Source organism: Dichomitus squalens (assembly GCF_000275845.1).
Source record: "Dichomitus squalens LYAD-421 SS1 unplaced genomic scaffold DICSQscaffold_8, whole genome shotgun sequence".
NCBI lineage: Eukaryota > Fungi > Basidiomycota > Agaricomycetes > Polyporales > Polyporaceae > Dichomitus > Dichomitus squalens.
Genome location: NW_006766890.1, coordinates 95,921 through 119,280, shown reverse-complemented (window position 1 = coordinate 119,280; position 23,360 = coordinate 95,921). Strand labels below are relative to the sequence as shown.

General features: G+C 55.8%; 8 protein-coding genes and 1 non-coding gene across 9 annotated transcripts; 7 read left to right on the top strand and 2 right to left on the bottom strand.

The window, feature by feature from the left end:
* Nucleotides 1-469: 469 nt before the first annotated feature.
* Nucleotides 470-4,947, bottom strand: DICSQDRAFT_83411 (glycoside hydrolase family 2 protein). Its single transcript, XM_007364080.1, has 22 exons — nucleotides 4,659-4,947; nucleotides 4,575-4,605; nucleotides 4,394-4,512; nucleotides 4,316-4,335; nucleotides 4,161-4,260; nucleotides 4,021-4,106; nucleotides 3,952-3,968; nucleotides 3,557-3,891; nucleotides 3,364-3,496; nucleotides 3,270-3,306; nucleotides 3,085-3,203; nucleotides 2,983-3,029; nucleotides 2,837-2,930; nucleotides 2,763-2,777; nucleotides 2,488-2,700; nucleotides 2,357-2,435; nucleotides 2,189-2,299; nucleotides 2,117-2,165; nucleotides 2,006-2,049; nucleotides 1,825-1,942; nucleotides 1,278-1,717; nucleotides 470-1,080 (listed from the first exon to the last, which is right to left on the bottom strand). Exons 1-22 carry the CDS (start codon nucleotides 4,806-4,808, stop codon nucleotides 819-821), a joined length of 2,619 nt encoding a protein of 872 aa, XP_007364142.1. The 5' UTR covers nucleotides 4,809-4,947; the 3' UTR covers nucleotides 470-818.
* A 142-nt stretch (nucleotides 4,948-5,089) lies between these two features.
* DICSQDRAFT_83408 (MFS general substrate transporter) lies at nucleotides 5,090-7,225 on the bottom strand. The gene is made up of 8 exons (XM_007364079.1): nucleotides 6,996-7,225; nucleotides 6,881-6,900; nucleotides 6,705-6,812; nucleotides 6,552-6,650; nucleotides 6,278-6,499; nucleotides 5,721-6,221; nucleotides 5,517-5,657; nucleotides 5,090-5,450 (listed from the first exon to the last, which is right to left on the bottom strand). Exons 1-8 carry the CDS (start codon nucleotides 7,182-7,184, stop codon nucleotides 5,267-5,269), a joined length of 1,464 nt encoding a protein of 487 aa, XP_007364141.1. The 5' UTR covers nucleotides 7,185-7,225; the 3' UTR covers nucleotides 5,090-5,266.
* A 577-nt stretch (nucleotides 7,226-7,802) lies between these two features.
* Nucleotides 7,803-10,794, top strand: DICSQDRAFT_103029 (uncharacterized protein). Its single transcript, XM_007364078.1, has 7 exons — nucleotides 7,803-8,025; nucleotides 8,099-8,481; nucleotides 8,552-8,868; nucleotides 8,935-9,885; nucleotides 9,940-10,303; nucleotides 10,362-10,386; nucleotides 10,449-10,794. Exons 1-4 carry the CDS (start codon nucleotides 7,899-7,901, stop codon nucleotides 9,638-9,640), a joined length of 1,533 nt encoding a protein of 510 aa, XP_007364140.1. The 5' UTR covers nucleotides 7,803-7,898; the 3' UTR covers nucleotides 9,641-9,885; nucleotides 9,940-10,303; nucleotides 10,362-10,386; nucleotides 10,449-10,794.
* Nucleotides 10,795-11,142: 348 nt separating this feature from the next.
* Nucleotides 11,143-13,255, top strand: DICSQDRAFT_160663 (MFS general substrate transporter; the record flags this gene model as incomplete). The annotated part of the gene is made up of 9 exons (XM_007364077.1): nucleotides 11,143-11,511; nucleotides 11,563-11,582; nucleotides 11,632-11,739; nucleotides 11,797-11,882; nucleotides 11,944-11,956; nucleotides 12,042-12,644; nucleotides 12,702-12,818; nucleotides 12,879-13,019; nucleotides 13,069-13,255. Exons 1-9 carry the CDS (start codon nucleotides 11,317-11,319, stop codon nucleotides 13,253-13,255), a joined length of 1,470 nt encoding a protein of 489 aa, XP_007364139.1. The 5' UTR covers nucleotides 11,143-11,316.
* Nucleotides 13,256-13,648: 393 nt separating this feature from the next.
* On the top strand, nucleotides 13,649-15,549 carry DICSQDRAFT_168471 (sugar transporter; the record flags this gene model as incomplete). The annotated part of the gene is made up of 9 exons (XM_007364076.1): nucleotides 13,649-13,837; nucleotides 13,892-13,911; nucleotides 13,967-14,074; nucleotides 14,130-14,215; nucleotides 14,268-14,280; nucleotides 14,337-14,939; nucleotides 14,996-15,112; nucleotides 15,173-15,313; nucleotides 15,363-15,549. 9 exons carry the CDS (start codon nucleotides 13,649-13,651, stop codon nucleotides 15,547-15,549), a joined length of 1,464 nt encoding a protein of 487 aa, XP_007364138.1.
* A 408-nt stretch (nucleotides 15,550-15,957) lies between these two features.
* On the top strand, nucleotides 15,958-17,872 carry DICSQDRAFT_168470 (sugar transporter; the record flags this gene model as incomplete). The annotated part of the gene is made up of 9 exons (XM_007364075.1): nucleotides 15,958-16,143; nucleotides 16,198-16,217; nucleotides 16,281-16,388; nucleotides 16,446-16,531; nucleotides 16,584-16,596; nucleotides 16,655-17,257; nucleotides 17,317-17,433; nucleotides 17,494-17,634; nucleotides 17,686-17,872. 9 exons carry the CDS (start codon nucleotides 15,958-15,960, stop codon nucleotides 17,870-17,872), a joined length of 1,461 nt encoding a protein of 486 aa, XP_007364137.1.
* A 395-nt stretch (nucleotides 17,873-18,267) lies between these two features.
* DICSQDRAFT_168469 (sugar transporter) lies at nucleotides 18,268-20,179 on the top strand (the record flags this gene model as incomplete). Its single annotated transcript, XM_007364074.1, has 9 exons — nucleotides 18,268-18,450; nucleotides 18,505-18,524; nucleotides 18,586-18,693; nucleotides 18,748-18,833; nucleotides 18,884-18,896; nucleotides 18,958-19,560; nucleotides 19,617-19,733; nucleotides 19,798-19,938; nucleotides 19,993-20,179. The coding sequence occupies 9 exons, from the start codon at nucleotides 18,268-18,270 to the stop codon at nucleotides 20,177-20,179; spliced, it is 1,458 nt and encodes a 485-aa protein (XP_007364136.1).
* A 254-nt stretch (nucleotides 20,180-20,433) lies between these two features.
* On the top strand, nucleotides 20,434-20,505 carry DICSQDRAFT_t65. The gene has a single exon. It is a non-coding gene; the product is annotated as a tRNA-Cys (tRNA).
* Nucleotides 20,506-21,183: 678 nt separating this feature from the next.
* Nucleotides 21,184-23,268, top strand: DICSQDRAFT_83392 (NIF-domain-containing protein). Its single transcript, XM_007364073.1, has 4 exons — nucleotides 21,184-22,341; nucleotides 22,400-22,516; nucleotides 22,584-22,698; nucleotides 22,763-23,268. The coding sequence occupies exons 1-4, from the start codon at nucleotides 21,331-21,333 to the stop codon at nucleotides 22,894-22,896; spliced, it is 1,377 nt and encodes a 458-aa protein (XP_007364135.1). The 5' UTR covers nucleotides 21,184-21,330; the 3' UTR covers nucleotides 22,897-23,268.
* The last annotated feature ends 92 nt before the right edge of the window (nucleotides 23,269-23,360 follow it).

Below are 23,360 nucleotides of genomic sequence, written 5' to 3'. Positions count from 1 at the left end.
CGTCACAAACGCACCCGCGAGGCACTACAGAGCAGGCCCGCCTCAATCAAGCGTTTCCGCCGAGCACTGCCATGATGTCGACCCTTCACGCGTTGTGACGATGTTTGCATGTATAGTGAGTGATACGGTGCGTGTTTCGACGCTCGCTCGCGCTTGCTGACACGGCCAGTCGCCCCGGTGCGCGTCAGTCTGCGCGCGTACGAGCCCGGACGGGTGGGCCGATCGAACATGTCCAAGTACTGCGGATTGTCAGGCTCCGCAGTGGGACCGTGGTCACGTATGCATTGACCGTGGCTCTGACAAGCGCGCGCGCATTTGGTGACCTCTTGCGTTCTGGCGGCTGCCTGCTACTAAAGTGCATGCAATGTAGAGCTACGCCACTTGTATGGTAGTCGTGAGTCGTATCATTTGCGCTGACTCCGATCTGTCACGGTTAGATTCTTGTTTGAGGCTCGCTCGAGCGTGGCGCGGGGTCGTATCCTGTCCGGTAATTGCACATTGAATATCATTCTCGCAGCCTCTCCCGGGACCTCTATCATGCATTCCACGTTTCTTCACCAACGGCGCGTTAACGTCTCCATTCGTTGCCTCCATTACTAGTCTGGCTTCGGCTCAACCAAACGTTGGGTGGGCCCTGCCTCTACGCCTGAATCAACCTTACACGCCCATGTACCCATCGCTCCAGCACGCCCAACGTCCCGGATCATCATCCACACAGACCCCATACAGCAATTCCCATCCCAATTCCACCCGCCCCGACACACACACACACACAAGCGCCGTCCCGTCATACGCCCCCACAAGCGCCCCGCGCCTCCTCACGCGGTGCCATCCCCGAGGAAACGCGCCTGGACGGCGCGCCCCCCGAGGCCCTTGACGGCGACGGTCTGCGGATCGCCGGGCACGAGGTCGATCGCCTGGTCCGCCCACTCCGCGTCCGCGTCGCCGGCGACGTCGAGGATGATGCCCTTGATCGGCCGCTTGGTCGACAGCGTCACGCTCGCACCGTCCGCGCCGACCGCGATGCGCAGGTCGAGCTCCTCGCGGGGCGGGAAGTGGATGTACTTGAACGGCTCAGGCCTGGGAGACAGGGCGTGAGACGGACGGGGCGCAGTGCAGCGGGAGCCGTGGTTTGCCATAATCGAGTGACGCATCATATGACAGCGAAGAAGGGCACGTCAGGCGGAGAGGCCAGGCGGGAAGGAGTCAGTCAGTAAATTTGCTTTCGGGGAGACCGTACGTAGCGCCGCAGAACGCGGTGGGGGACGCGAACGCACCAATTGGAGTATCGTCCGAGAACGCTTCCGTCCGCGTCGAGCAAGCGCGCGGAGACGATGATCGTTTTGGGCACTTCGCTCGCCTTCGTGCGCGTGGGCTGCCCTGGGAGGGTGCCCTTCCAGAGCTCTGTCGCCGCGTTGGGGGCGAGGTCGACGTCCTGCGTGAAGCGCTCGCGCCAGTCCGGGAAATCGAGGTCGAACGCGGTGACTTCCAGCGTCGCCTTCTTCGCGTCGAGGGTCGAGTTCGTGCCCCAGATTTCCAGGACGGTGTCGATGGTGAAGAAGGCCGCGGAGAGGTCGTCTGCGAACTTCTTGTGCTCCTTGCGCGTCATGCCGACCGTGTATGGCCGCAGCTCGCGCTTGATGGCGAAGTACGCAGGCTTGGGGCGGAGGAAGTAGTCCACGATGGCCCACGAAGTCACCGGCCAGCAGTCGTTGATCTGTCATGGTTCCCCGAGACCAGGTGGGGAAGAGTGTGGTCGTCAGCGTTTGTACTTGTGATCATGCCTGTCTTGCGAGACGATTCCTCGGGAGAAGCGTCGCTCACCTGCCATACAAGCGCGCCTGCGGTGTATTCTTTGCCTTTGCCCTTCCAGTTGCGACGCCACAGGCGATACGCGGAAGCCAAGGTCTCGGCCTGCATGATCTGGGTGTAGTACACGTAACTACAGTTGTACCCTTGCCCTGTCAGAAGGCCGCCAATCAGACATCAGACTCGGACAACTGACCTCTCGATGTCGAAAGCATGTTTGAAGTTCTCCATGAGATACAGCTACGACAAGCGAGGTTAGGCAGGTCAAGTGGACAGTCCATCTCTCACGGAAGAATGGTCGGCGTACCTCAATCCTGCGCTCGAAGCCATCGGCCTTGTTGTGATTACAATTTGTCCTGGACGTTCTCGATGTCAGTACGTAACTTCTGGAATCACCTGCTCCAGAAGCGCATGCCTTGATTGAGGGTAGCGTTCCGCCTTGTCACCGCCCAGCCAGTAATCAACGGTGCGAATGTTCGGGTAACCCTGCCTGAAAGCATCCGATGTGGTCAGGATGAGAACCCGTTCGAAACTACCGCGCGCTCACATGCCAAATTCCGAAACAAAGCGTCCCGCAAGGATGTCCCAATTGTGCCACGGCTCTTGAGATCCGTGCCAGACGTTCCCTATGACATTGCTCAATGTCACGTTTATATGCGCGTAGCCATGCATGCTCACATTGATGCAAATCGCCGTAGTTTTTGTCGGTCGTGGCCTTTCCGAAGCCACTGTACGGAGAACTGCGGTGGTAGTGGATGTCACTCAGCCGCTCAACGACTGACGGCAGGAGCCTTTCGTAGATGTAGCGTGCAGGGAAATTGGTGTTCCGGAAGTCGGATTTCTCATCGGAATAATCGAGCTCCAGCTTGAGAGACTCCGCGATTTGATAATCTAAATGGGCCATCGATCAATGTTACGCCTAGCTTCTATGTCACCGAATAGAACAAGCACACCTTCGTTGTTGCCAGCTGGAGAATATCAGACGATGGTGAGCAGTTTACTGATCATCTCGAGACGTCCCACTCACTGAAGATCACGATCGAAGGGTGGTGCCTGAGTCTCTTCACGTTCTGTTCGGCCTCTACTTCTACCGACTTGGTGAACGAATCATATGCAGGGTACTGTGCGAGTTGAGCACACGACGAAAGCCACGAGGGAACGTTGTCGATTTACCTGCCCACAGCCGAACATGAAGTCCTGCCACACAAGGATCCCGAGCTCTGGGAGAGTATTCAGTACATCTCTTCTGCCCATGCCCATGCACACATGACGGACCATCGCAAATATCGTAGAAGGCGTCCGGCTCATAGATACCACCACCCCAGACCCGGACCATGTTCTGGTTTCCGTCCACGAGGAGTTGCAGCCATTGCCGATACTTCTCAGCAGTCAACCTTTACATTAACGCGCGATCACATGGTTGTCAGTAGAGGAGCGAACGCTTTCGTGTTTGTCCATACCTGGTCAAGAAGGAATCCGCGGGGATCCAGTTCGAACCTATGCAGCCAATATGAGCGAGTTATGCAACGGACAGGAGGTAGATTGAGTACACACCCCCGCAGAAGATCCTGATTTTGTTTATCTCGAACAGGAATGACCGTCCTTCCTGGCCCTCCAGCTCGTCCTGTACGACGACAGCTCGACGGAAGGCGAATTTCTGAGATTTCGAGTCCAGCAAATGTCCGTCCTAATGGCAGAAAATTGCTTTCAGGATTGCACAAGTACGTCGGGTTTTTGCTGTACAAACCTTGTCGGTGATTTTGAGATCAACCGTGTATATAGGCTGCTTGCCATATCCCACTGGGTACCAAAGCTCGAAGGTACCGGCAGAAAGTTTAAAGTGCGCCTCGGCACGCTGACTTTGGATGGCAATGGCGTTCTGTCCAATCACCAGCTTGCCATCGGGATCGTTCACAGAGACACTCGCGATGCTGTGGTCATTAGTCGAGAGCTCGAACGCGATATCGACAGTTGCGCCAAGCTGCTCATTCACTCTGGGGCGAACGTCAAGGTCCGCAATGCGTGTAGTGTAGGTCTCGAGTCTGATGGGCTTCCAGGGGCCAACAGTCATGAGCACCGGACCTGCAGAGAGCCGAGGTCAGACTAGACGAGAAGAAAAGCCGTCGCGTTGGGTGGACTAACCCCAGTCCCAGCCATAGCTGCGAACAATGATGTCAGCGTCATCGCCATAAAACTATAAAGGATGCGTACTTGTATCCCGCCTTGCGTACGTGCAGACGACTCGAATCTCCGTTCCAGAGGTTCAGCTTTCCGTGTTCCTGCTCGAGCTCTCGGCCCTACTCTGCCGAGTGAGCACTCTAATTATCGGCGCCGCGGTATATGCACGTTACCTTGCGGAATGCACTTGCAAACGTCAGGAGCAGGGTGTTCTCGCCAGCCTTGAGATATTGCTTGGCAGGAACCCGATGTCCGATGAACTGGTTCTCGGTCCTACGTCTAGTTAGACGGAAGGGTTCTGTGATTCATGATACAGGTTGTGACTGACTCCAATATTTTATGGCCATTCTGACGTTGACCAAGGTGAGTCGTCGGTGATAATGATTCTACAGCAGTTGTGACTCACCAACTCGGCGACCGCAAAGGTATCCAGACCGTCAAAGACGAGATCCACGTTTTCTGCCGCTGCCTCTTCGTCGCTCACATCGAACGTAGTCTTGAATGCCCACTCGACTTCACCGATCCCTTCACGTCCGCAAGACCATTAGAATACGCTCAGGCTACTCGTATGCCGTGGAGTGTCTCACATTGCACGTCCCATTCATGGAGCCCGACGAACTACACACCAATCTCAGCACGTCAATCGTAAATTGTCTCAGAGCAGGACTCACCGGGTCTGGGATCCTCTTATACCCCAACAGCTCAACATGCACTGTCGTCGGGAAGCTCTTCACCGGCAGCCACTCGCCCTCCTTCAGGACTTGGCTTTTGCCCAACTGCGTGAACGTCCATCCATCGTGCAAATCCCTAGCCGTCGCCATCGTGGATGGTCAGTGTGAGCGCGTCGTCCGTGAACAAGATACGCGAGGGCCCGTCCTGAGAGCAGGCTACTGACTGTATTTATTCTTGGGTAATGCGTCGGACGTCCGCAGGCTACTTAGGAAATGCCGAGTAAGTCAGCTGGCCCTGGATGAACAGAGTAAAGAGCAGCCGAGGTTTCGCCGACTGCGACCGATCGTCCTGTAGATTGCGATTGGACCTCGTTCCGGACTTGGCGGGCCTGTCTGTCCGAACCGTCCGCTAAGCCGGTTCCTTTCGTCGTGTTGGACATGTCCGGCTATGGTCATTCAGCGTAGCTTGAGGTATACGACACCTTGTCTGTGACAGAGAGACCCAGGAGACTACATCAAATTGGTGCTAGATAATACAGTATACCTGGATAGATAGGGATACGTGACGGTATCGTAGCGCGGAAATGCAAGTCGTGGCGCGCGTGAACTCATGAAATGTAACGGAAGCCCTCGGGCCTTCCTTCCTCCTCTTCCTTCTTCGCGAACTTGCGGTTTTCCCGCTCGAGGTGCAACTTGAAGATGTAGCACATCACGATGCATAGGCCGTTTGTCGCTATGCAGATCGCGTACGAGTGCCTGTACGTAGGGCCCCAGTTCTTCGGCCACACGTACCTGTTCGCGGAAAGCAAGGAGGAATGGGTGAGCGGCTGGGCACTTGTGACTGGAGGTTGTACTTACGATCCGGCAATATTGCCGAGCTGCGAGAACGCGTTGATAAAGGCGAGCGCGACGGCCCGCTTCGAAGGAGGACGAGCGATAGTGTTGCTGATCCATGCCAGGAAGATAATGAAGCCGGCATACGATTGCGCCATAAGGAACCTGTAGGATCACATGTGAGTACTCGCGGCAGAACTGGGCACCAATGACAACGTGGAGACGCACAGAGAGACGTAACGGGCCGCGAGCTTCATGGTCGAGATAGCAATCACGAAGCCGACGATACCCAAGGACAGAGGGATCGCGATATGCCAGAACCGTTCACGAGAACGGTCCGAGTGTCTGCTCATGGCGAATGCGACGATCGTGGCGAACACCCAAGGTGGTGCGCAGAGCAGGAGCGTAATCGTGGAGTTGTAGCCCATGGTGGCGCTGAGCGTCGGGAAGAACGCGTTGAACGAGAGGGAGACGACCAAACTGGTGAGAGCGAGCGCGAGCCACCAAACCTTCCAGTCGGTGAGGGCCATGCTGAGGCCGTCAAACTTTCCGCCGGACTCGGCGGACGCTTCATCGCCGACACCGACGTCCTCTTCCATACGCTTTTGGGCAAGGCGGACTTCTTGGGGGCTTAGCCATGTGTGCGAAGTGGCGGGGAAGTCAGGAAGAATGAAGATGGCAACGATTGCAAAGAACATCGTAAGGGCACCCTCGATGAAGAAGAGCCACCTATACGAGATCGTCTGTGAGTACGTGAGCGTCCCATACAATTTGAAGAGACTCACCTCCAGGCGGAGTGTCCGAGCTTCCCCTCCATTCCATCAAGAATACCAGAGGCAATCAGAGAGCCGAAAGCATTGCTGATCAAGCTACCGCAAGACAGCACCGCAGTGCGGAGACCGAGCTCAGATCGCTTGTACCACTTCGATAGCAGGAACAGAGCTCCGGGGAAGAATGCAGCCTCCACAAATCCAAGGAAGAATCGCGTGAGAAGAGCGCCAACGAAGCTGTGTGTCGTCAGAGCCCCGTCATGCACTCTCGCGGATGTACGATACGCACTTCGTCGTGATACCAGTCAAAGTCGAGATCATGCCCCAGATGACCATGCAAATGGGGAGGTATAATGAGGGTTTCCCAATGTAGTTGAGGAACATGTTCCTGAGTACAGCGGTTCAGTCAACAAATTCCCTGACTTTTCCTATGAATGCTCACGATGGTATCTGCATGAGGATGTATCCGACATAGAGGATACTCAGCAAGGTGCTGAATTCGGTCCCCTTGAGATGGAGGTCATCCTCGAGACCACGCAATCTCGCTGCTCTGTATGTTACGTATATTCCATCAGCCCAGCCTGTGGCATGTGAAGGCATACCATGAAGTAGACTCACGATGCATTGTTACGATCAATCTGAAGTGAAGACAGGCCATTTAGCTCAAGTACTCTTCCGGTCGGGCAGCTAGACGCCGAAATGCACGGCAAGCAAGCCTAGGATAGTAACTCACGTAGTTGAGGATGTAGATTACGATCAAGATAGACATGCGCGCATCGAGCTTGAGAAGGAGCTTTTTCTCGAGCTTCTTCCGAGCCTCTGTCCCGCCAAATTCCTCGTCGCCCGTAAGCTGCTGCTCGTCCGCCTCAACATCGCCCACCCGGCTGTCATGTTCCTTTTCGAGCGAACGCGTCGGCGGCATGTCGTATCCAAGTTCCGGCGCAGCGGGTCGTGAGGAAGGGGGAGTGGGCACAGGGGACGGTGAGGGCTCAGGAACTCCGGGAGCAAGGAGAACAAGAGGACGCCATCACGTACGGGGAGGAGCTTATAACTGTTGAACCTGGCGCTTCGCGAAAAGAGACTTGAGAGATATGTCAACATGGGCGGACGGCCCACGGGGTAAATGGAATGAAGAGATGGCACCCCAGAGCGTTACGCGGCGGAGAAATTGTCGGACCTGGGGTGCGGGGCAGCGGGGGAGGGGAGAGCTCTCATAGGCGCCAGCTCGGATCTTCCGACTGTTTTCCTAGGCTCCGTAACGCCCTCGCGCTAGGTAGTCAGATTCGTATGCCGTTGATCAGAGTCTTATTCCAATGGAAGGATAAGTAAGGGGAAGTGAAAGCCCAATGGGCGGAGACGGTATGTGGTCAACCGGTCCGGAGGCAGGGGTAGGCACGCCCGGGCGATCCTGATCAATCGGGAAAACTGTGGAGGAAGAGTACATAGTGAGTTCACATGCGGTGTCGTTCCAACCTATCAAACGCTATCATCGGCCACGAATTTCTTGCTGCAACGGGCTTTGCAAGCACCTGAGTAGCACACGAATGCCGATGCCCGATGAACGGTCTGTTTAAGATCTACCGTTGAACCTGTATCCCCCGTAGAAGACGAGAAGAAACCTCGAGCATCGATAGACATGGCCACAGCGACGCTCTCGCCGCCCTCGGTGACCCCGCCGACATACCACCGGATCGTCTCGCCGACTTTGACCATCCCCTCGGACCCGCTCAAGCCGATCCCGGTCGGGCTCCTCGCGTGCCAGCGTACGTGCCCAGCTAGCCCACGCGTTGCAATCCAATCAGCCCTGTCGATCGAAGTGGCTGATTCGTTCTACAGGCGACCCCCTCCTACGCGAGCTCACAACGACCGCCGTGAGCTGCCGCGAGTCCCCAGCGGCGGCCCCACCTTCCAACGGACGGGAGAACAAGAAGAAGAAGAAGGCTGCCCCCGCGCCGACGGCACCGCTGCTCGAGATCATACTGCATGATACCATTATCTTTCCCGAGGGCGGGGGACAGCCCTCCGACGTCGGGATCCTGACGAGCTCTGATGGGGAGCTGTGGGACGTCATCGAGGCGCAGCGGCATGGCGGCCATGCCGTCCACTACGTCCGCTTGAAGCCTGAACAGAAGGTCGAGCATGCTCTGCAGATATTCGCCCCTGGCGCCCTGGTCGGTGTCGCTTTGGGGGAAGAGGGCTACAAACGTAGGCTAGATCACGTACGTATGTCTCGTTCTTGGTCCCATGCACAAGTGTACAATGGATGTGCAAGCTTTGATGTCCCAATAGGCATGCATGCACACGTCTCAACATCTGCTCTCCGCCGTGCTTGAGAACAAGCTTAACCTCCCCACGCTCGCGTGGTCGCTCACTGCATGGCCGACCCCGTCATACGTCGAGCTCCCACGAGGCATGAGCCCGGAAGAGATCGCTTCTGCGCAGGAAGAATGCAACAGGCTCGTATTTGAGGGCCTGAGTGTCCACGTCGAGGTCGAGGAGCTGCACGATGACAACAAGCAATACGACACGCCAAGCGTCGGCATCCCAGACGACTACACCGGCGGCGTGAAGCGAACAGTCGTGATTGACGGCGTCGACCGAAACCCGTGCGTCCCACAAGTCGTCCATGATTCTCATTGCAAACGTCATCTTACTATATTGCATTCATATAGATGCTGTGGGACGCACGCCCCGACGATCCACAACCTCCAGCTCTTCATCCTCCCCCAGATCGAGACCCTCGCGCGGTCCTCCACCTCCTCCGCCCGGGTCTACTTCCTCGCCGGGCCGCGGCTCATCGCGCACCTCACCTCGTCGCACACCCTCCTCGCGAGCACGGCGGCGATCATGAGCTGCGGCGCGCCGCAGGTGCCCGAGCGTGTGCAGCAGATCGTCGACGAGCGCAGGAAGGCGACCAAGCGCGTCGAGGACCTCGAGGCGGAGCTCGCCGCGTCCGTCGCGGAACGCCTCCTCTCCTCCGTGGCCCGTAAGGCTGAGGGCGAGAACGAAGGTGGCTCGTTGGTGCTGCACGAGCACAGGACGGACGACTCCGTGAACGCGCTTGCGTTCTTGTCGGCCATCACGCAAGCGTTTGCGAACAAGATCGGGGAAAGGGAGAAGAGCGGGGAGAAGGCACCGCGATTCTTGCTTGTGCTATCTTCGTCGCCGTCTGCGCAGACGAGTGCGAGCACTACCGTCGTGCTTATCTTCGGGTCGGATGACAAGAAGGCGAAGGAGGTCGGGGACGAGCTGAAGGGTAAGCTGAACGTCAAGGGTGGCGGCAAGGGCACGCGGTGGAGTGGGAAGTTTACCGGGGTGTGGAAGGACGGTCGGGAGGGCGCGGTGGTGGCAAGCATTATCGACTCCGTGAGGATGTGATGAGGCGGATGATGGAGATAGGCATTGAATAATTACTGTTGTGCTATGCGCTATAGATCATAACCCGAACGAACATCAGGAAAATACACATGTCTATACTACAACAAACCAAAGTGCATGCACGAAGGGATGATTATGTGATGCGAATCCAGAATATGCGGCCTATTACTTCGGCGCAGTGGACCTATGCCGGGGAGCTTGGATGCTTCCGGAGCTCTCTCCTCTGTCGCTATACACCGCCGCATCTTCACTACCTAGTCAGATGCGATGGCGGCATTCCACAGTGAAGGGTCGCTCACCGTCGGTCTCCGGCAACTCTCCGCTCATGGTCAGACCCTCCACCTCCGAGAGGCTGTCGGACGCGCCGTCGCTCAGTCCCCAATTCTCATCCTCCATCCTGACATTTGCCGCCTCTTCTTCCCACAGATCATCTTCGTCAGCATCCATCTCTGCCTCGGCACCCACAGAGATGCTATCCTCGATGTCCATGTCGTCAAAGACAGAGTCAGTCTCCATGAAGCCGTCCGAGTCGAAGAACCCGTCATCCTCATCATCTTCCTCGTCGTCGCCCGGAACGTAGTCGCCGTCAGAGGACTCGTTGTCCGAGTCTGACGGAGGCTTGAGGCTGGAGAAGATGCGCCTGCACGACGGGCAGCTGCCGTGCTGAGGACGGGCTGAGCACTCCGAGAAACTCGGAAGATGTCTTGCAGCTGCGACTCACCCTTCCGCGGATCCATTCCACCAAACTACGGATCAACTCCGTTCAGCAACCACGCATGGCAGCGCAGGGAATTAACACGGCGCTTACCAAGCTTTGCAGAAGATGTGTCCGCAACCGACCAGCTTGGTGACCCCAGCCAGGTCGTCGGAGTCAGGGGCGGGGTCCCCTCCGAGCTCTTCCCGCGTCTTGCCATCCAGGATTGAATCAAAGGGGTTGAGGCATATGGGACATGGGTCGTCAGTGGGTATCTGCTCCTTTGTAAGGGAAGGTAATCGAGAAATGGCGAGCTGTATGCGCTCTTGGACGGTGAGATGGGCCTCGGCAATGTCCATGGCTCTTGTACGCTCGGGCGTTCCAAGGGATGTCGTAAGCAACAGAGTATGTTGTGAAGCAGAGTATAGACTGTAGCACCGCTCAAAAGTGCGTCATGAACTCATGGAGGACAGTCGAGCAAGGGAAGTTGGGCGACGGAGCGGGTTGAAGCCGGAAGAGAGGCCGTCCGGCGAAGAGGAGCGGGGTCCGGCGCTTGGCCGGGAACCGAGACACAACGCGTAAACAACGTTCGCGTTTGTCACGTGCGCGTGCTTGGCAACAGCAGCGCGTCCGTCGGACCGCAAGGAACTCGACCAAGCTTCTCTGCGACTCCCACTATGTATGTACCACCAGCGGCTCCGTTCGGATACCCGTCAGTGTTGGCCAGTGCATGCCCGCCAGTCTTCTGATAGCATTGAGCCAAGCACAGAACCTTGATGGTCATGCCGTCTCTGGCCCTACCGGGACGGCAGCTCCACGTCAACTCTGCCCTTGTGACCTCTAGAAGCGCGGCACTAACGTCGTCCATGAGCCGTCTGTGGCATCCAACAGCCTCCGCCACTATATATTCTGCCATGCCGTGGTTCTTGTCCTCGTCCGCTATCCTACGACCCGGAGGTCTTCCCTCAGGCTTGTCCCCACGATGACGTCCTCGAAAACCTCCTCCCCAGCTGATATCGAGAAGAGACAATCCGAGGCAGGCGTACAGATTGCAGACCTGGACGACTCCGATGCCGACTTTGGCGGGCAAGAAGCCCGACAGAGGCTCGAGCGAAAGCTGCTGAGGAAGATTGACCTGAGGATGTCTATCATGATCGTCATCTACATCCTCAATTATGTGCGTTCGCTGTATCAGTTCCAAGCACTTCTCAATTGATTGTTCCTCTAGGTTGACCGTAATAATGCCGGGTGCGCTTCCTGCTGTACTATATGCAAGCTCTGCTGATTGGGGCAACAGTGCAGCGAGGATGCGGGGATTCGAGACAGACCTGCACCTGCAAGGCCAGGAATTTGCGACTCTACTGTCCATTCTCTATGTTGGCTATATTCTCATGCAGATACCCTCGTAAGAACCCCGTTTGTGACTGTGGAATCGGGCAGCCAAGAACTTGATGTTTGACAGGAATATGCTGCTGAATCATATAGGAAAGCCTTCGCTATACCTACCAGCGTGCATGATCGTATGGGGCACGATCTCCATCCTCACGGGTAGGCTCTTCCTGCCGTTGAGCTTTTTCTCCCTTGCTTACCAACTTCGCTCGGCTTCCAGGCATTACGAACAAGTGAGCCCAACCGTAGATATCTTTGCCCCCTTCTTCTGACAGTCCGACAAATCTCCTCCTTATCGCCCCTCTGCTCATCCCCCAGTTTCGTCGGCGCGCTCCTCACCCGCTTCTTTCTCGGCTTCGTCGAAGCCGCCTTCTTCCCCGGAGCCCTCTTCCTGCTTAGCAAGTGGTACAAGCGCAGCGAGCTCGGCACGCGCACGGCGCTCCTCTACTGCGGCAACATCATCTCCAATGCATTCGGCGCCCTCATCGCGTCCGGGATCCTCGACAACATGAACGGGGATCTCGGGCGCGCCGCGTGGCGTTGGCTGTTCTACATTGAGGGCGCACTGACGATCTTCGTCGCTATATGCGCGATGTTCATCCTCCCGGACTTCCCCACCACAACGCGGTGGCTGACTGATGAGGAAAGGAGGCTCGCAATGAAGCGAATGCAGGAAGATGCCGGGGTTGGAGACGAAGGTGAGACGGAGGTGGGGGGCCATGGCGCTGGGCTATGGCTGGCCATCAAGGACTGGAAGGTGTGGTGGATGGCGTTTGCGATGACCAGCCAAGTCGTTGCATTGAGTTTCAACGCGTACTTCCCGACCTTGAGCGCGACCATGGGCTTCAATCCGACAGTCACACTGCTGCTATGCGCGCCGCCGTTCGTGTTCACTGCGATTATGGCATTCGCGGTCTCCAGGTAGGTCGCCTGTCCTTTGAGAGTGGTGTCGAGCAGGATGCTGACCACGAGTGGCAGACATTCCGACAAGACTGGCGAGAGGTTCTATCATATCACCGTGCCCATCTTCGGTGGTATCGTCGGCTTTGTGATTGCTATCTGCACGATGGACACCGCGGCGAGATACGTTTCCCTGTACGTAAGCCGACTTCAATACTGCGTACCCAGTGACTCAGGCCAGGTTTCCCCATGTAGTTTCCTGATGGCTCAATCCTACGCCGGTTTCGTCGTACTCTATACCTGGGTCAGTAACTCCTTTCCTCGTCCACCTTCGAAGCGTGCAGTGGCCGTCGCTCTCGTAAACGCGTTCTCGCAGCTGGGGAACGTGGCCGGCTCGTAAGTGCTTCTGTTCTGCTGTGACTTCTCTGGTTGAACTGTAAGCCAGGTACGTCTGGCCAAGCGCATGGGGTCCCACCTACCGCAACTCATACGCTATATGCATCTCGACGGCGGGCTGCACGATTGTCATGTGCTATATCTTCAAACTACACCTTGCCTACCTGAACAGGGCACTAGACGGGGATGAAGCCGAGAAGGGTGTCAAGAAGGCAGGCTTCCGCTACCTACTTTGAACGCTGTTACGTGCCGGTATGTTTGTACGATAAGTGCTATGAAAGTTTACCTGCATGGGTCCATCCTGTTGCCCCCAACATCGTCCGGCCCCTCGATGAGCCACTAAACTTTTGTTTCCAGAAGGCGGCATGGTTTAGACTCGACCCCTGGTCGTCATTCGAGCCTTCGAGGTTCGCCGCGATGCCGCTGACCTGTCAGAGATGCGTACTGGCGTTACATCTGGCCCTCGTCCGCGGACTTCTTCTATGCCTTGACTCTGTGATCACAAGAACTGCAAGGTTCCACCAACTCACTATAAAGGATGGCCCCCATGCTCGTCTCTTTATTGTGTATCCTCCACAGCTCCTCGTCGTTGTCGCAGGGTCCCTATGCTCGACAAATCTAGCCACACGATGTCGTCCTCAAAGTCAGCATCCTTGATTGATGTCACCGTGACATCCGTTGTAGGTCACGATCTAACGTCTGAAGACGGAGGCACCGAATATGGTGGGCATGAAGCGCGTCGAAGGCTAGAACGCAGGCTTGTGCGCAAGATCGACTTGCGCATGTCGATCCTAGTGATCCTGTTTATCCTGAACATTGTACGTCCACTCGCAGCTCATCTGAATCGGTCTCTCTAACTTCGTAATGTCTAGATGGATCGTACCAATATAGCGTAAGTTCTCGTGAAGCGAAGGCACAACTGAACCTTGACGTATCATCATCCACAGAGCGGCACGACAGCGCGGGTTGGAGACAGATCTAGGCTTGCAAGGTCAAGAATACGCTACTCTTCTGTCAATCCTATATGTCGGTTTCATGATCATGCAAGTTCCGTCGTAAGTGTTCTCCGCCACATAGCGTTCCCAGCCGTTGAACCCGTCATGTCCTCAGTAATATGTTCCTCAATCGTCTTGGCAAGCCTTCGATATATCTACCGACGGCTATGGCCCTCTGGGGCGTGATCAACATCTTAACAGGTCGGTACTCACCTCTCACTACCAGTTCGTCTGATCTAACACAACGTCACAGGGATCACCAAAGAGTAGAGCCCTTCGCTCTCCTCGAATTGCGCAATCTTTTGATTTTTTTCCGGTACAGCTTCGTCGGCGCTCTCCTCGCTCGTTTCTTCCTCGGCTTCGTTGAAGCTGCCTTCTTCCCAGGGACCCTCTTCCTGCTCAGCAAGTGGTACAAGCGCGGCGAACTCGGCGGGCGCATTGCACTCATGTTCTACGGGATCTTCATATCCAACGCCTTTGGCGCACTCGTGGCCTCAGGCATCCTCGATGGGATGGACGGCAAGCTCGGACAAGCCGCGTGGCGGTGGCTTTTCTACATCGATGGCTCGCTTACCATCCTCGTGGCCCTCTGCGCCATGTTCATCCTCCCCGACTTCCCATCCACCACGACCTGGCTAAGCGAGGAGGAGCGTAGCCTGGCTATGAGGCGTATGGAAGAGGACGCAGGCGTAGGAGACGAAGACGAGACCGAGGAGGGCGGACATTTGGCCGGGCTGCAACAGGCCTTGCGGGACTGGAAGGTATGGTGGCTGGCGCTGCTGATCACTAACTACAACATCTCTCTGAGCTGCATGGCGTACTTCCCCACGCTGAGTGCTACAATGGGATTCAAGCCGACCGTCACATTGCTCCTCTGCACGCCGCCGTTTGTGATTACTCTGATCGTGGCATTCGCGGTCTCCAGGTACGCCAACTGTCCTCTCATAGTGCGTCGAGCAGGATATTGACCATGAGTGGCAGACATTCCGACAAGACTGGCGAGAGATTCCATCATATCACCGTGCCCATCTTCGGCGGTATCGTCGGATCTGTGATAGCTATCTGCACGATGAACACCGCGGCGAGATACGTTTCCCTGTGAGTGAACTAAAGCGTTTAGGCACACACTCACCAACCAGCCCGGACTGCACTGTATAGCTTCCTGATGGCTCAATCCTGTGCGGGTTACGCCGTTCTCTTCACCTGGGTCAGCAACTCCTTTCCTCGGCCGCCATCCAAACGAGCGGTAGCGTTAGCGCTCGTGAACGCATTCTCACAGCTGGGTGGCATAGCTGGCTCGTAAGTGCTTCTGTACTGCTGTCAATTCGCTGACTGACATGTAAATCAGGTACGTTTGGCCTAGCGCATGGGGGCCAACGTACCGCAAGTCTTACGCAATATGCATCTCGACGGCGGGCTGCATGATTGTCATGTGCTACGTGTTCAAGCTGCATCTCGCCCGCCTGAACAGGGAACTAGACGGAGAGGAAGCCGAGAAGGGTGTCAAGGAGAGGGGCTTCCGCTATCTACTTTGAGCGATGTCACAATGCCGGTATGTATGTATGACGACGAATGCAATGGAAGGCCCGCTGCATAGGACCAACCTGGGGCTTGCAAAACACCACTCACCTTCCCTTTGATGAGATGCTAGACTTTGTTCCAAGAAGGCTACATCGCTTACACTTGGTTCTATCCGTCATTCGAGCCTTTGACATTCATCTGGCTGCTACAGATAACATCCGCGCCTTAGACGCGTACCAGCATCACATCGGAGCTTGCAGAACGTCGGGGCGTCTGCAAGCTTCTTCTATGTATCGCGTAAGGCCGCAAGGTTCAGCCAATCCGCTTATAAAGGACGGCCTTCAGGCTTCCTCCCCTGCCAGTGTTCCTTCGCCACGGCTTCGCAGTGGTGTCGCGGCTCACCATTTTCGTCTCGACACGCCATGGCGTCCTCCAAGGTGGCTGCGCTAATTGATGTCATTGATTGCGACGTAGATCATGAGCTGAACGCAGAAGACGGAGATGCCGAGTTCGGTGGACACGAGGCACGGCAAAGGCTAGAACGCCAGCTTGTGCGTAAGATCGACTTGCGCATGTCGGTTCTCATAGTCATCTATACTTTGAACTATGTACGTGTCCTTGCAGCCCATTTGCATTGGGATCTCTGACTTTGTGACGCCCAGATGGATCGTAACAATATCGGGTAAGCTTCAGTGACGCACAGAAGCGAAGACGCATGTGAACCTGAATGCATCATCGTACACAGTGCGGCACGACTGCGGGGATTGGAGGCTGATCTGGGATTGAAAGGCCAAGAATATGCGACTCTCCTGTCCATTCTCTATGTTGGGTATATGATAATGCAAGTGCCCTCGTGAGTGATCCCCTACCGCAGAATGCTCCCCGTGACTGAACATGTCGTATTTTTCAGCAATATGGTTCTCAATCGTCTTGGAAAGCCTTCGTTATACCTGCCGACGTGCATGGTCATCTGGGGCGTGATCTCCATTTTGACAGGTCAGTGCTACCCTCTCACTACGAGTTCGTCTGATCTCACACAACGTCGCAGGAATCACCACAGAGTAGAACCTATCCTTTAACTCGAGTTGCTCCATCTTCATGACTATCTTTGCCTCGTAGCTTCATCGGCGCGCTCCTCGCCCGTTTCTTCTTAGGCTTCGTCGAAGCAGCCTTTACACCCGGGGCCCTCTTTCTTCTCAGCAAGTGGTACAAGCGCAACGAACTCGGCACACGCATAGCACTGCTGTACTGCGGGTTATTCTTATCGAACGCCTTTGGCGGGCTCTTGGCCTCAGGCATCCTCGATGGGATGGACGGCAAGCTCGGGCAGGCCGCCTGGCGGTGGCTTTTCTACATCGAGGGCTCGCTCACCGTCTTCGTAGCCCTCTGCGCCATGTTCATCCTCCCCAACTTCCCATCCACTACGCGCTGGTTGAGCGAAGAGGAGCGCCGCCTAGCGATGACGCGCATGGAAGAGGACGTGGGCGTAGGGGACGAAGGTGAGACCGAGGAGGGCACACGCGCCGGTGGATTGCGGCTAGCCCTGGGGGACTGGAAGGTATGGTGGATGGTCCTGGCGACGACAAGCTTCAACGTCGCCTTGAGCTTCAATGCTTACTTCCCCACGCTGAGTGCTACGATGGGCTTCAATTTGACCGTCACGTTGCTCCTCTGTGCCCCACCGTTCATGTTGGGTGTGATCATAACATTCGCCATCTCCAGGTACGCCAACGGTCCTCTCAATGGTATCTGAGTATGACGCTGACCGCAAGCAATTGCAGACATTCTGATATAACTGGCGAGAGGTTCTATCATATCTCGCTGCCCATATTGGGCAGCGTAGCTGGCTTTGTGATCGCTCTGTCCACAATGAACACTGCCGCAAGATACGTCTCCCTGTGAGTAATCTAAAGGGATACCACATATACTCTGTCCTCAGCCTAAGGTGCACCGTATAGTTTCCTGATGGCTCAGTCATACGCTGGCTTCGTGGTTCTCTATACATGGGTCAGCAGCTCCTTTCCTCGGCCGCCATCAAAACGAGCGGTAGTGTTCGCGGTCGTGAACGCATTCTCGCAGCTAGGGAACATCGCTGGCTCGTGAGTGCCTTCGTTCCCTGCTTTTGATTCGTAACCTGAACTGTGAGCTAGGTATGTCTGGCCAAGCGCATGGGGCCCCACATACCGCAAGTCTTACGCTATATGCATCTCGACTGCGGGCTGCACGATTGCAATGTGCTACATCTTCAAGCTGCATCTCGCCCACCTGAACAGGGAACTTGAAAGGGAGGAAGCTAAGAAGGGTGTGAAAGAAAAGGGCTTCCGCTATCTCCTTTGAGCAGGTAAGTATAGTAGTACAACATCAACGTGGCTGATATCAATGTCCGTCTGGGCCCGAAGCGTGTCAGATATTCGTCGGCCTCTTGCAGGTGTTCCACATCATCCAGGGAGTGCTACACCCCCTGATTTCAGTGGATCCCAGTCGTTCTCCGAGAATCTGACATACGTCTCGATACTGTGGATAACGCCTTCGCCATAGACACGTTTCAGCCTCATATCTGGGCGCCTGCAGGCTACTTCTTTGCCTCAACCTTGTGATCACAAGAACCGCAAGGTTCAACCCATTCTCATATAAATATAAAGGATGGGCTCCAGGTTCCCAGCTCTGCTCTGCTTTTGCCACTGCCCATCAGTTGTATCGCGGGTCCCCATCTTCCATCGAAGAGGCGCATGATGGCACCCTCGAAGGCGGAATCCTTGATTGATGTCACCGAAATATTTGTTGAGCTGACCTCCGCAGAAGACGAAGACGCCGGATTTGGTGGATGTGAGGCACGGCAGAAGCTAGAGCGCAAGCTCCTACGCAAGATCGACTCGCGCATGTCTATTCTGATAGTCATATATATGCTGAACTACGTACGTTTGCTCGCAGCCCGACACCTTTGGTATACCTGACAGTGCAATGCCCAGATGGATCGTAACAATATCGGGTAGGCTCCCGTGAAGGAAAGACATACTTGAAGCAGAAGCTCAATGTTTGGACGTGCACAGCGCAGCACGGCTACGGGGACTAGAGACGGACCTGGGTTTGCAAGGCCAAGAGTTTGCGACCCTCTTGTCCATACTATATGCCGGTTACATGATCATGCAAGTACCCTCGTGAGTCGTCTATTCCACGGAATGGCTCGCGGATTGAATGTGTTATATTTGTAGGAATATGTTTCTCAACCATATCGGCAAGCCATCCATATACCTGCCCACCAGCATGGTGATTTGGGGCATTATCTCCATCCTGACAGGTTCGTCCTTTCTTTCCCCGCCACCGTTCCAATCTAACATGACATCAAAGGAATCACTAAAGAGTAGGGATCTATTTATATGCATTAATCCTATCTTTAAGCTTCTCACCTCTCTTCCCTGTAGCTTCGTCAGCGCACTCCTCGCTCGCTTTTTCCTAGGCTTCGTCGAAGCAGTGTTCTTTCCTGGCGCCCTATTTCTCCTCAGTAAATGGTACAAGCGCAATGAGCTGGGCACGCGCATCGCTCTGCTGTATTGCGGCAACATCACGTCGAACGCATTCGGCGCGCTCATGGCTTCAGGTATTCTCGACAGCATGGACGGCAAGCTCGGACAGGCCGCGTGGCGGTGGCTTTTCTACATCGAGGGCTCGCTTACCATCTTCGTGGCCCTCTGCGCCATGTTCATCCTCCCCGACTTCCCATCTACTACGCGCTGGTTAAGCGAGGGGGAGCGCCGCCTAGCGATGAGGCGCATGGAAGAGGACGCGGGCGTAGGAGACGAAGGCGAGACCGAGGAGGGCGGGCACTTGATCGGGCTGCGACTGGCCCTGCGGGACTGGAAGGTATGGTGGATGGCCCTGGTGATGACAAGCTTCAACGTCACTTTGAGCTTCACTACATACTTCCCCACGCTGAGTGCTACGATGGGCTTCAATCCGACCGTCACGTTGCTCCTCTGCGCCCCACCATTCATCTTGACTGGGATCATAACATTCGCCCTCTGCAGGTACGCCAATAGTCCTCTCAATGGCAGCGATTCGGGACTGACATGAGCTGGACTAGGAATTCGGATGCGATAGGCGAGAGGTTCTGCCATGCTACAATACCGCTCCTCTTCGGGATCGTCGGCTTTGTTATCGCTGTGTGCACGATGAACACTGCTGCACGCTACGTCTCGTTGTCAGAACTCACTTACTCAGAGACAGCCAGACATATGCACGCTGACGATCAGGGCTCGGTGCAGATTCCTCATGGCGCAGTCGTACGCTGGCTATGTCGTTGTCACCACTTGGATCAGCAACTCGTTCCCCCGCCCCCCGTCCAAGCGTGCGGTAGCGCTGGCTTTCATCAACGCCTTCTCATCTTTCGGGAATGTGGCTGGATCGTGCGTCCCCCTCTCTTGCTGTTTGAGCGGTGCTCTTAGCTCAGATGTCTTCAGGTACGTGTGGCCAAGCACATGGGGGCCGACCTATCGCAAATCATGCGGGATTTGCATAACGACGGCAGGCTGCGTGGTTGTGATGTGCTACATCTTCAAGCTGTACCTCGAACGCCTGAACCGGGAGTTGGCCGAGGATGAGAGGCGGAAGGGTGCAGAGGATAGAGGATTCCGCTATCTGACGTGATGCGCACATGTAGAAAAGAGGTTATGCCAGTGAGAGAAATCCTACTGGAGTAGATGCCATAGTTAGACGTTGCGGAGCTGACAGAGCTTGAGGCGAAGATGTGCTGCACTGTCACTGTAATCGAACGTTCCGGCAATGCCGAAGTGCTCGTTGACTGGAGGTTAAGAATTTGATTCATGTACTGCGAGTGTCCATCAAGCTGTTGGTTCGTACGACGGGACAAATAGTATATGTGATAAGGACGAGGACGTGTTGGGCTTATAGCTCAGTGGTAGAGCATACGATTGCAGATCGTGCGGTCCCGTGTTCGAACCACGGTGGGCCCTCATTTTGTTTTCGAGTCCTCGCTCACGAACTCGGATGGACAGGCGCCCGATCCGTCAATGGTTTCACATCACGCAAGCCGGAAGAAAGGTGTAAGGAAGCGTAACGGAAGAGCTAGGATGCAATGACAAATCTGGGAGCAGGTGATTAACTTTACGTCTAAATGAGTGGTCATTCGTGCATGAAAGCGTCAGGATCATTTCCGCGGAAGGCTCGAACAAAGAATGAGCAGACGCAAAGTCGGACTGCGGATAGCAAGTGATATGACATAGCAATGCCGCCAGCCAAAGAGCAACTTGAGGTAGGAGTGAACACGAGTGTCGGGAAGGAAACGAGGGCCAGACACGAGATGGGTTATCAGTCGTTCTCATGGGAGATTGGAGGGAGAAGAAGGGGGTACGTGGAGGATGAGGGCAAAGATAGGGATCGCACGTTGGAGGGAGGACATGCACGTGTATTTCGATCGATACTTGAGCAAGACGCCAGGAAGACAGGTGTGAGAGGCGGATCGACAGCATTGGCGACCCGTCTGGACTGGGCGGATGGTGTGCACAGTATACAAAAGGATGAGATGGGCGCAAGACTGGCGGTTGGAACCCCAGTCAGAACCTCAACGACCGAGGACTGCAGCGGAACGGACGACGTCGATGGCCGTCGAGTGGCTGAACCAAGTCTGCTCACGCTATGCGCGCTCGGCGCTGCGCTCCCTCAGGCTCCTCCGTCTCCAACAACCTTCTCTTCCCTCTCCTCCTTACTCATCTCCCTTCCTCGTTCTCGCTCTCCAAGCTGTCCTCGAGGCCGCCCTCCTTGGCGTCGGCCTCACGCCCATGAACTCTCTATCCTACCTCTCTCGCCAGTTCGATGTCTTGGCTTCGACCCGCACGCCACCGAGCACTCCCGCCTCAGAGTCTCCATCGTTCTCGCTCGACGGTGAACGTCAAACACGGCTCAAACGCTCTGGATCGACGAAGTCCTTTTTGGTACCACAGCCGCCGTCGTCCTCGTCCGGGTGGATATTGAAACGGTCGCACTCGTCTCCCGCCGAGGTGAACCCAAACACCTTCTCTCCGCCGTCTGCTTCTCTCCTCGCGCCTGCTATATCGCGCAAGAAGCCCTCGCGACCGCCATCTCGGCGGCCTTCCGTCTCTTTGACAGAGAGTACCATCCGTCCTAAGGCCAGCGCGGCGTCCCCGGCGTTCCGTCACTTTGTCTTCGTGCGCATCATCCTTCAGCTCTGGCACGCTCTAGTGGCTGCCGTGCGCTCTCTCACGAGGCTACAGAACCCTGCGCCCACAACAGGCGCAGTCGATGACGTCGCGGTAGAAGATAATTCTGATGAGGAGGAAAAGGACACCGAGGACGAGAGTAGAGACGAGAAGCCCCCAGCCATTCCCTCTGTATTACTAGATTCCACACCGCACCCTCCGTACCAGCCTGCAATCCCATCCCCACTATCCCAGCCGCCGCCTCCGTACACAAAGCTCCCGCCAGAGAAGGAGCTGCACCCCTCGCCGATATCCACACCTCCTGCTGTCTTGGATTCGAAAGCCACAGCAGCATCCCTGACGCCGCCGCCAGCTACCCGCTCGCGCTCAGTAACACCGACACCGCCAGCGAAGAAGGCAGCTTTGCTCATGCCAAAGACACTTGTCCTTGACTTAGATGAGACTCTGATTCATTCCACTTGCCGACCAATACCTTCCGCGGGCGGATCAGGGTTGTTAGGATTCGGCGGCAGGAATAAGGGCGTAGGGTATACAGTGGAGGTTGTGTTGGGTGGTCGCAGTACACTCTACCATGTGTACAAGCGGCCGTTCGTCGATTACTTTCTCCGCAAGGTGAGTTTGCTGTCAATATGATATTGGTTCAGTGCCGTGACAACCGACTGCGTCATAGGTATCGCAATGGTACACGCTCGTTATCTTTACCGCCTCAATGCGCGAGTACGCGGACCCCGTAATCGACTGGCTAGATGCTGGTCGTGGTATCTTCAGTCGTCGATATTTCCGAGAGGTGCGTCACGGTACATTGGCTTCAGCTTTCGACTTACGCTCACTTGGCGCCGGCTTGTCCTACGCAGGAATGTACACAACTCTCGAACGGATCATACACCAAGGACTTGTCGAAGATCGAGCAGGACCTTTCGAGAGTCTGCCTCATAGACAACTCGCCTGTGTGTTACAGCATTAATGAAGGTACGATCCCTCGCAGTCGTGCTCGAGGGGTCATAGCAGTAGTCTGATGCCACTTATCGCACAGCGAACGGGATTCCAATAGAAGGTTGGACTCACGATCCTCACGATGAAGCTCTCCTCGACCTCCTTCCTGTGCTCGACTCCCTCCGCTTCACGAGCGACGTCCGGCGAGTTCTCGGGATTCGCGGTTTCTCATGACCCGCGTCTCCGCTCACGCAGGCCTTCCGCGCATCTCCCGCAATGGGACTTGCACGCGCGCCCTGCGCGAGCCGCGCGTCTCTGCATCCCCAACTTTCGTCCCACTCCCCCTTCCGATGTCGCGCTCGTCCTCCGGGTTTCAGTTGAGCCATTCGTTCGTTCGTTCGTCTCAATCGTCACGTCTTGCCACTCTTCCATCGTTGAAAGGAACTATCGCATCTGCTTATTATTCCTCAACTTACTGTCGATCTTGCATCTCCCCTTCCCCCGCATCCTTTCCTCTTCCCAACTTGGTCCCCATTCCCCCTCATCCCATCGCCTCTCGTACCCCCTTCCCCCAGCCCCCCCTTCGCGACGTCCGTTTGTCTTTCATCAATCCACACCATCGCATACCACGGAGGTTCTGCTGTCCGAACACTCTCGATAACGCATGCATCAATCATGTTTCCACGCATCGAAGCTAT

What these genes read in the sequence shown, in the direction of transcription:
- DICSQDRAFT_83411 (XM_007364080.1), bottom strand. Translation starts at nt 4,808, where the DNA reads ATGGCGACGGCTAGGGATTTGCACGATGGATGGACGTTCACGCAGTTG. An exon ending in ATAAGAGGATCCCAGACCCG is followed by an intron (nt 4,606 to 4,658) that starts GTGAGTCCTGCT and finishes ATTGGTGTGTAG; the next exon opens with TTCGTCGGGCTCCATGAATG. An exon ending in AATCAGGATCTTCTGCGGGG is followed by an intron (nt 3,307 to 3,363) that starts GTGTGTACTCAA and finishes TTGGCTGCATAG; the next exon opens with GTTCGAACTGGATCCCCGCG.
- DICSQDRAFT_83408 (XM_007364079.1), bottom strand. Translation starts at nt 7,184, where the DNA reads ATGCCGCCGACGCGTTCGCTCGAAAAGGAACATGACAGCCGGGTGGGC. An exon ending in ATCCTCATGCAGATACCATC is followed by an intron (nt 6,651 to 6,704) that starts GTGAGCATTCAT and finishes CGCTGTACTCAG; the next exon opens with GAACATGTTCCTCAACTACA. An exon ending in CTCGGACACTCCGCCTGGAG is followed by an intron (nt 6,222 to 6,277) that starts GTGAGTCTCTTC and finishes GATCTCGTATAG; the next exon opens with GTGGCTCTTCTTCATCGAGG.
- DICSQDRAFT_103029 (XM_007364078.1), top strand. Translation starts at nt 7,899, where the DNA reads ATGGCCACAGCGACGCTCTCGCCGCCCTCGGTGACCCCGCCGACATAC. An exon ending in CGGGCTCCTCGCGTGCCAGC is followed by an intron (nt 8,026 to 8,098) that starts GTACGTGCCCAG and finishes TTCGTTCTACAG; the next exon opens with GCGACCCCCTCCTACGCGAG. An exon ending in GACGGCGTCGACCGAAACCC is followed by an intron (nt 8,869 to 8,934) that starts GTGCGTCCCACA and finishes GCATTCATATAG; the next exon opens with ATGCTGTGGGACGCACGCCC.
- DICSQDRAFT_83392 (XM_007364073.1), top strand. Translation starts at nt 21,331, where the DNA reads ATGAACTCTCTATCCTACCTCTCTCGCCAGTTCGATGTCTTGGCTTCG. An exon ending in TCGATTACTTTCTCCGCAAG is followed by an intron (nt 22,342 to 22,399) that starts GTGAGTTTGCTG and finishes ACTGCGTCATAG; the next exon opens with GTATCGCAATGGTACACGCT. An exon ending in GTCGTCGATATTTCCGAGAG is followed by an intron (nt 22,517 to 22,583) that starts GTGCGTCACGGT and finishes TGTCCTACGCAG; the next exon opens with GAATGTACACAACTCTCGAA.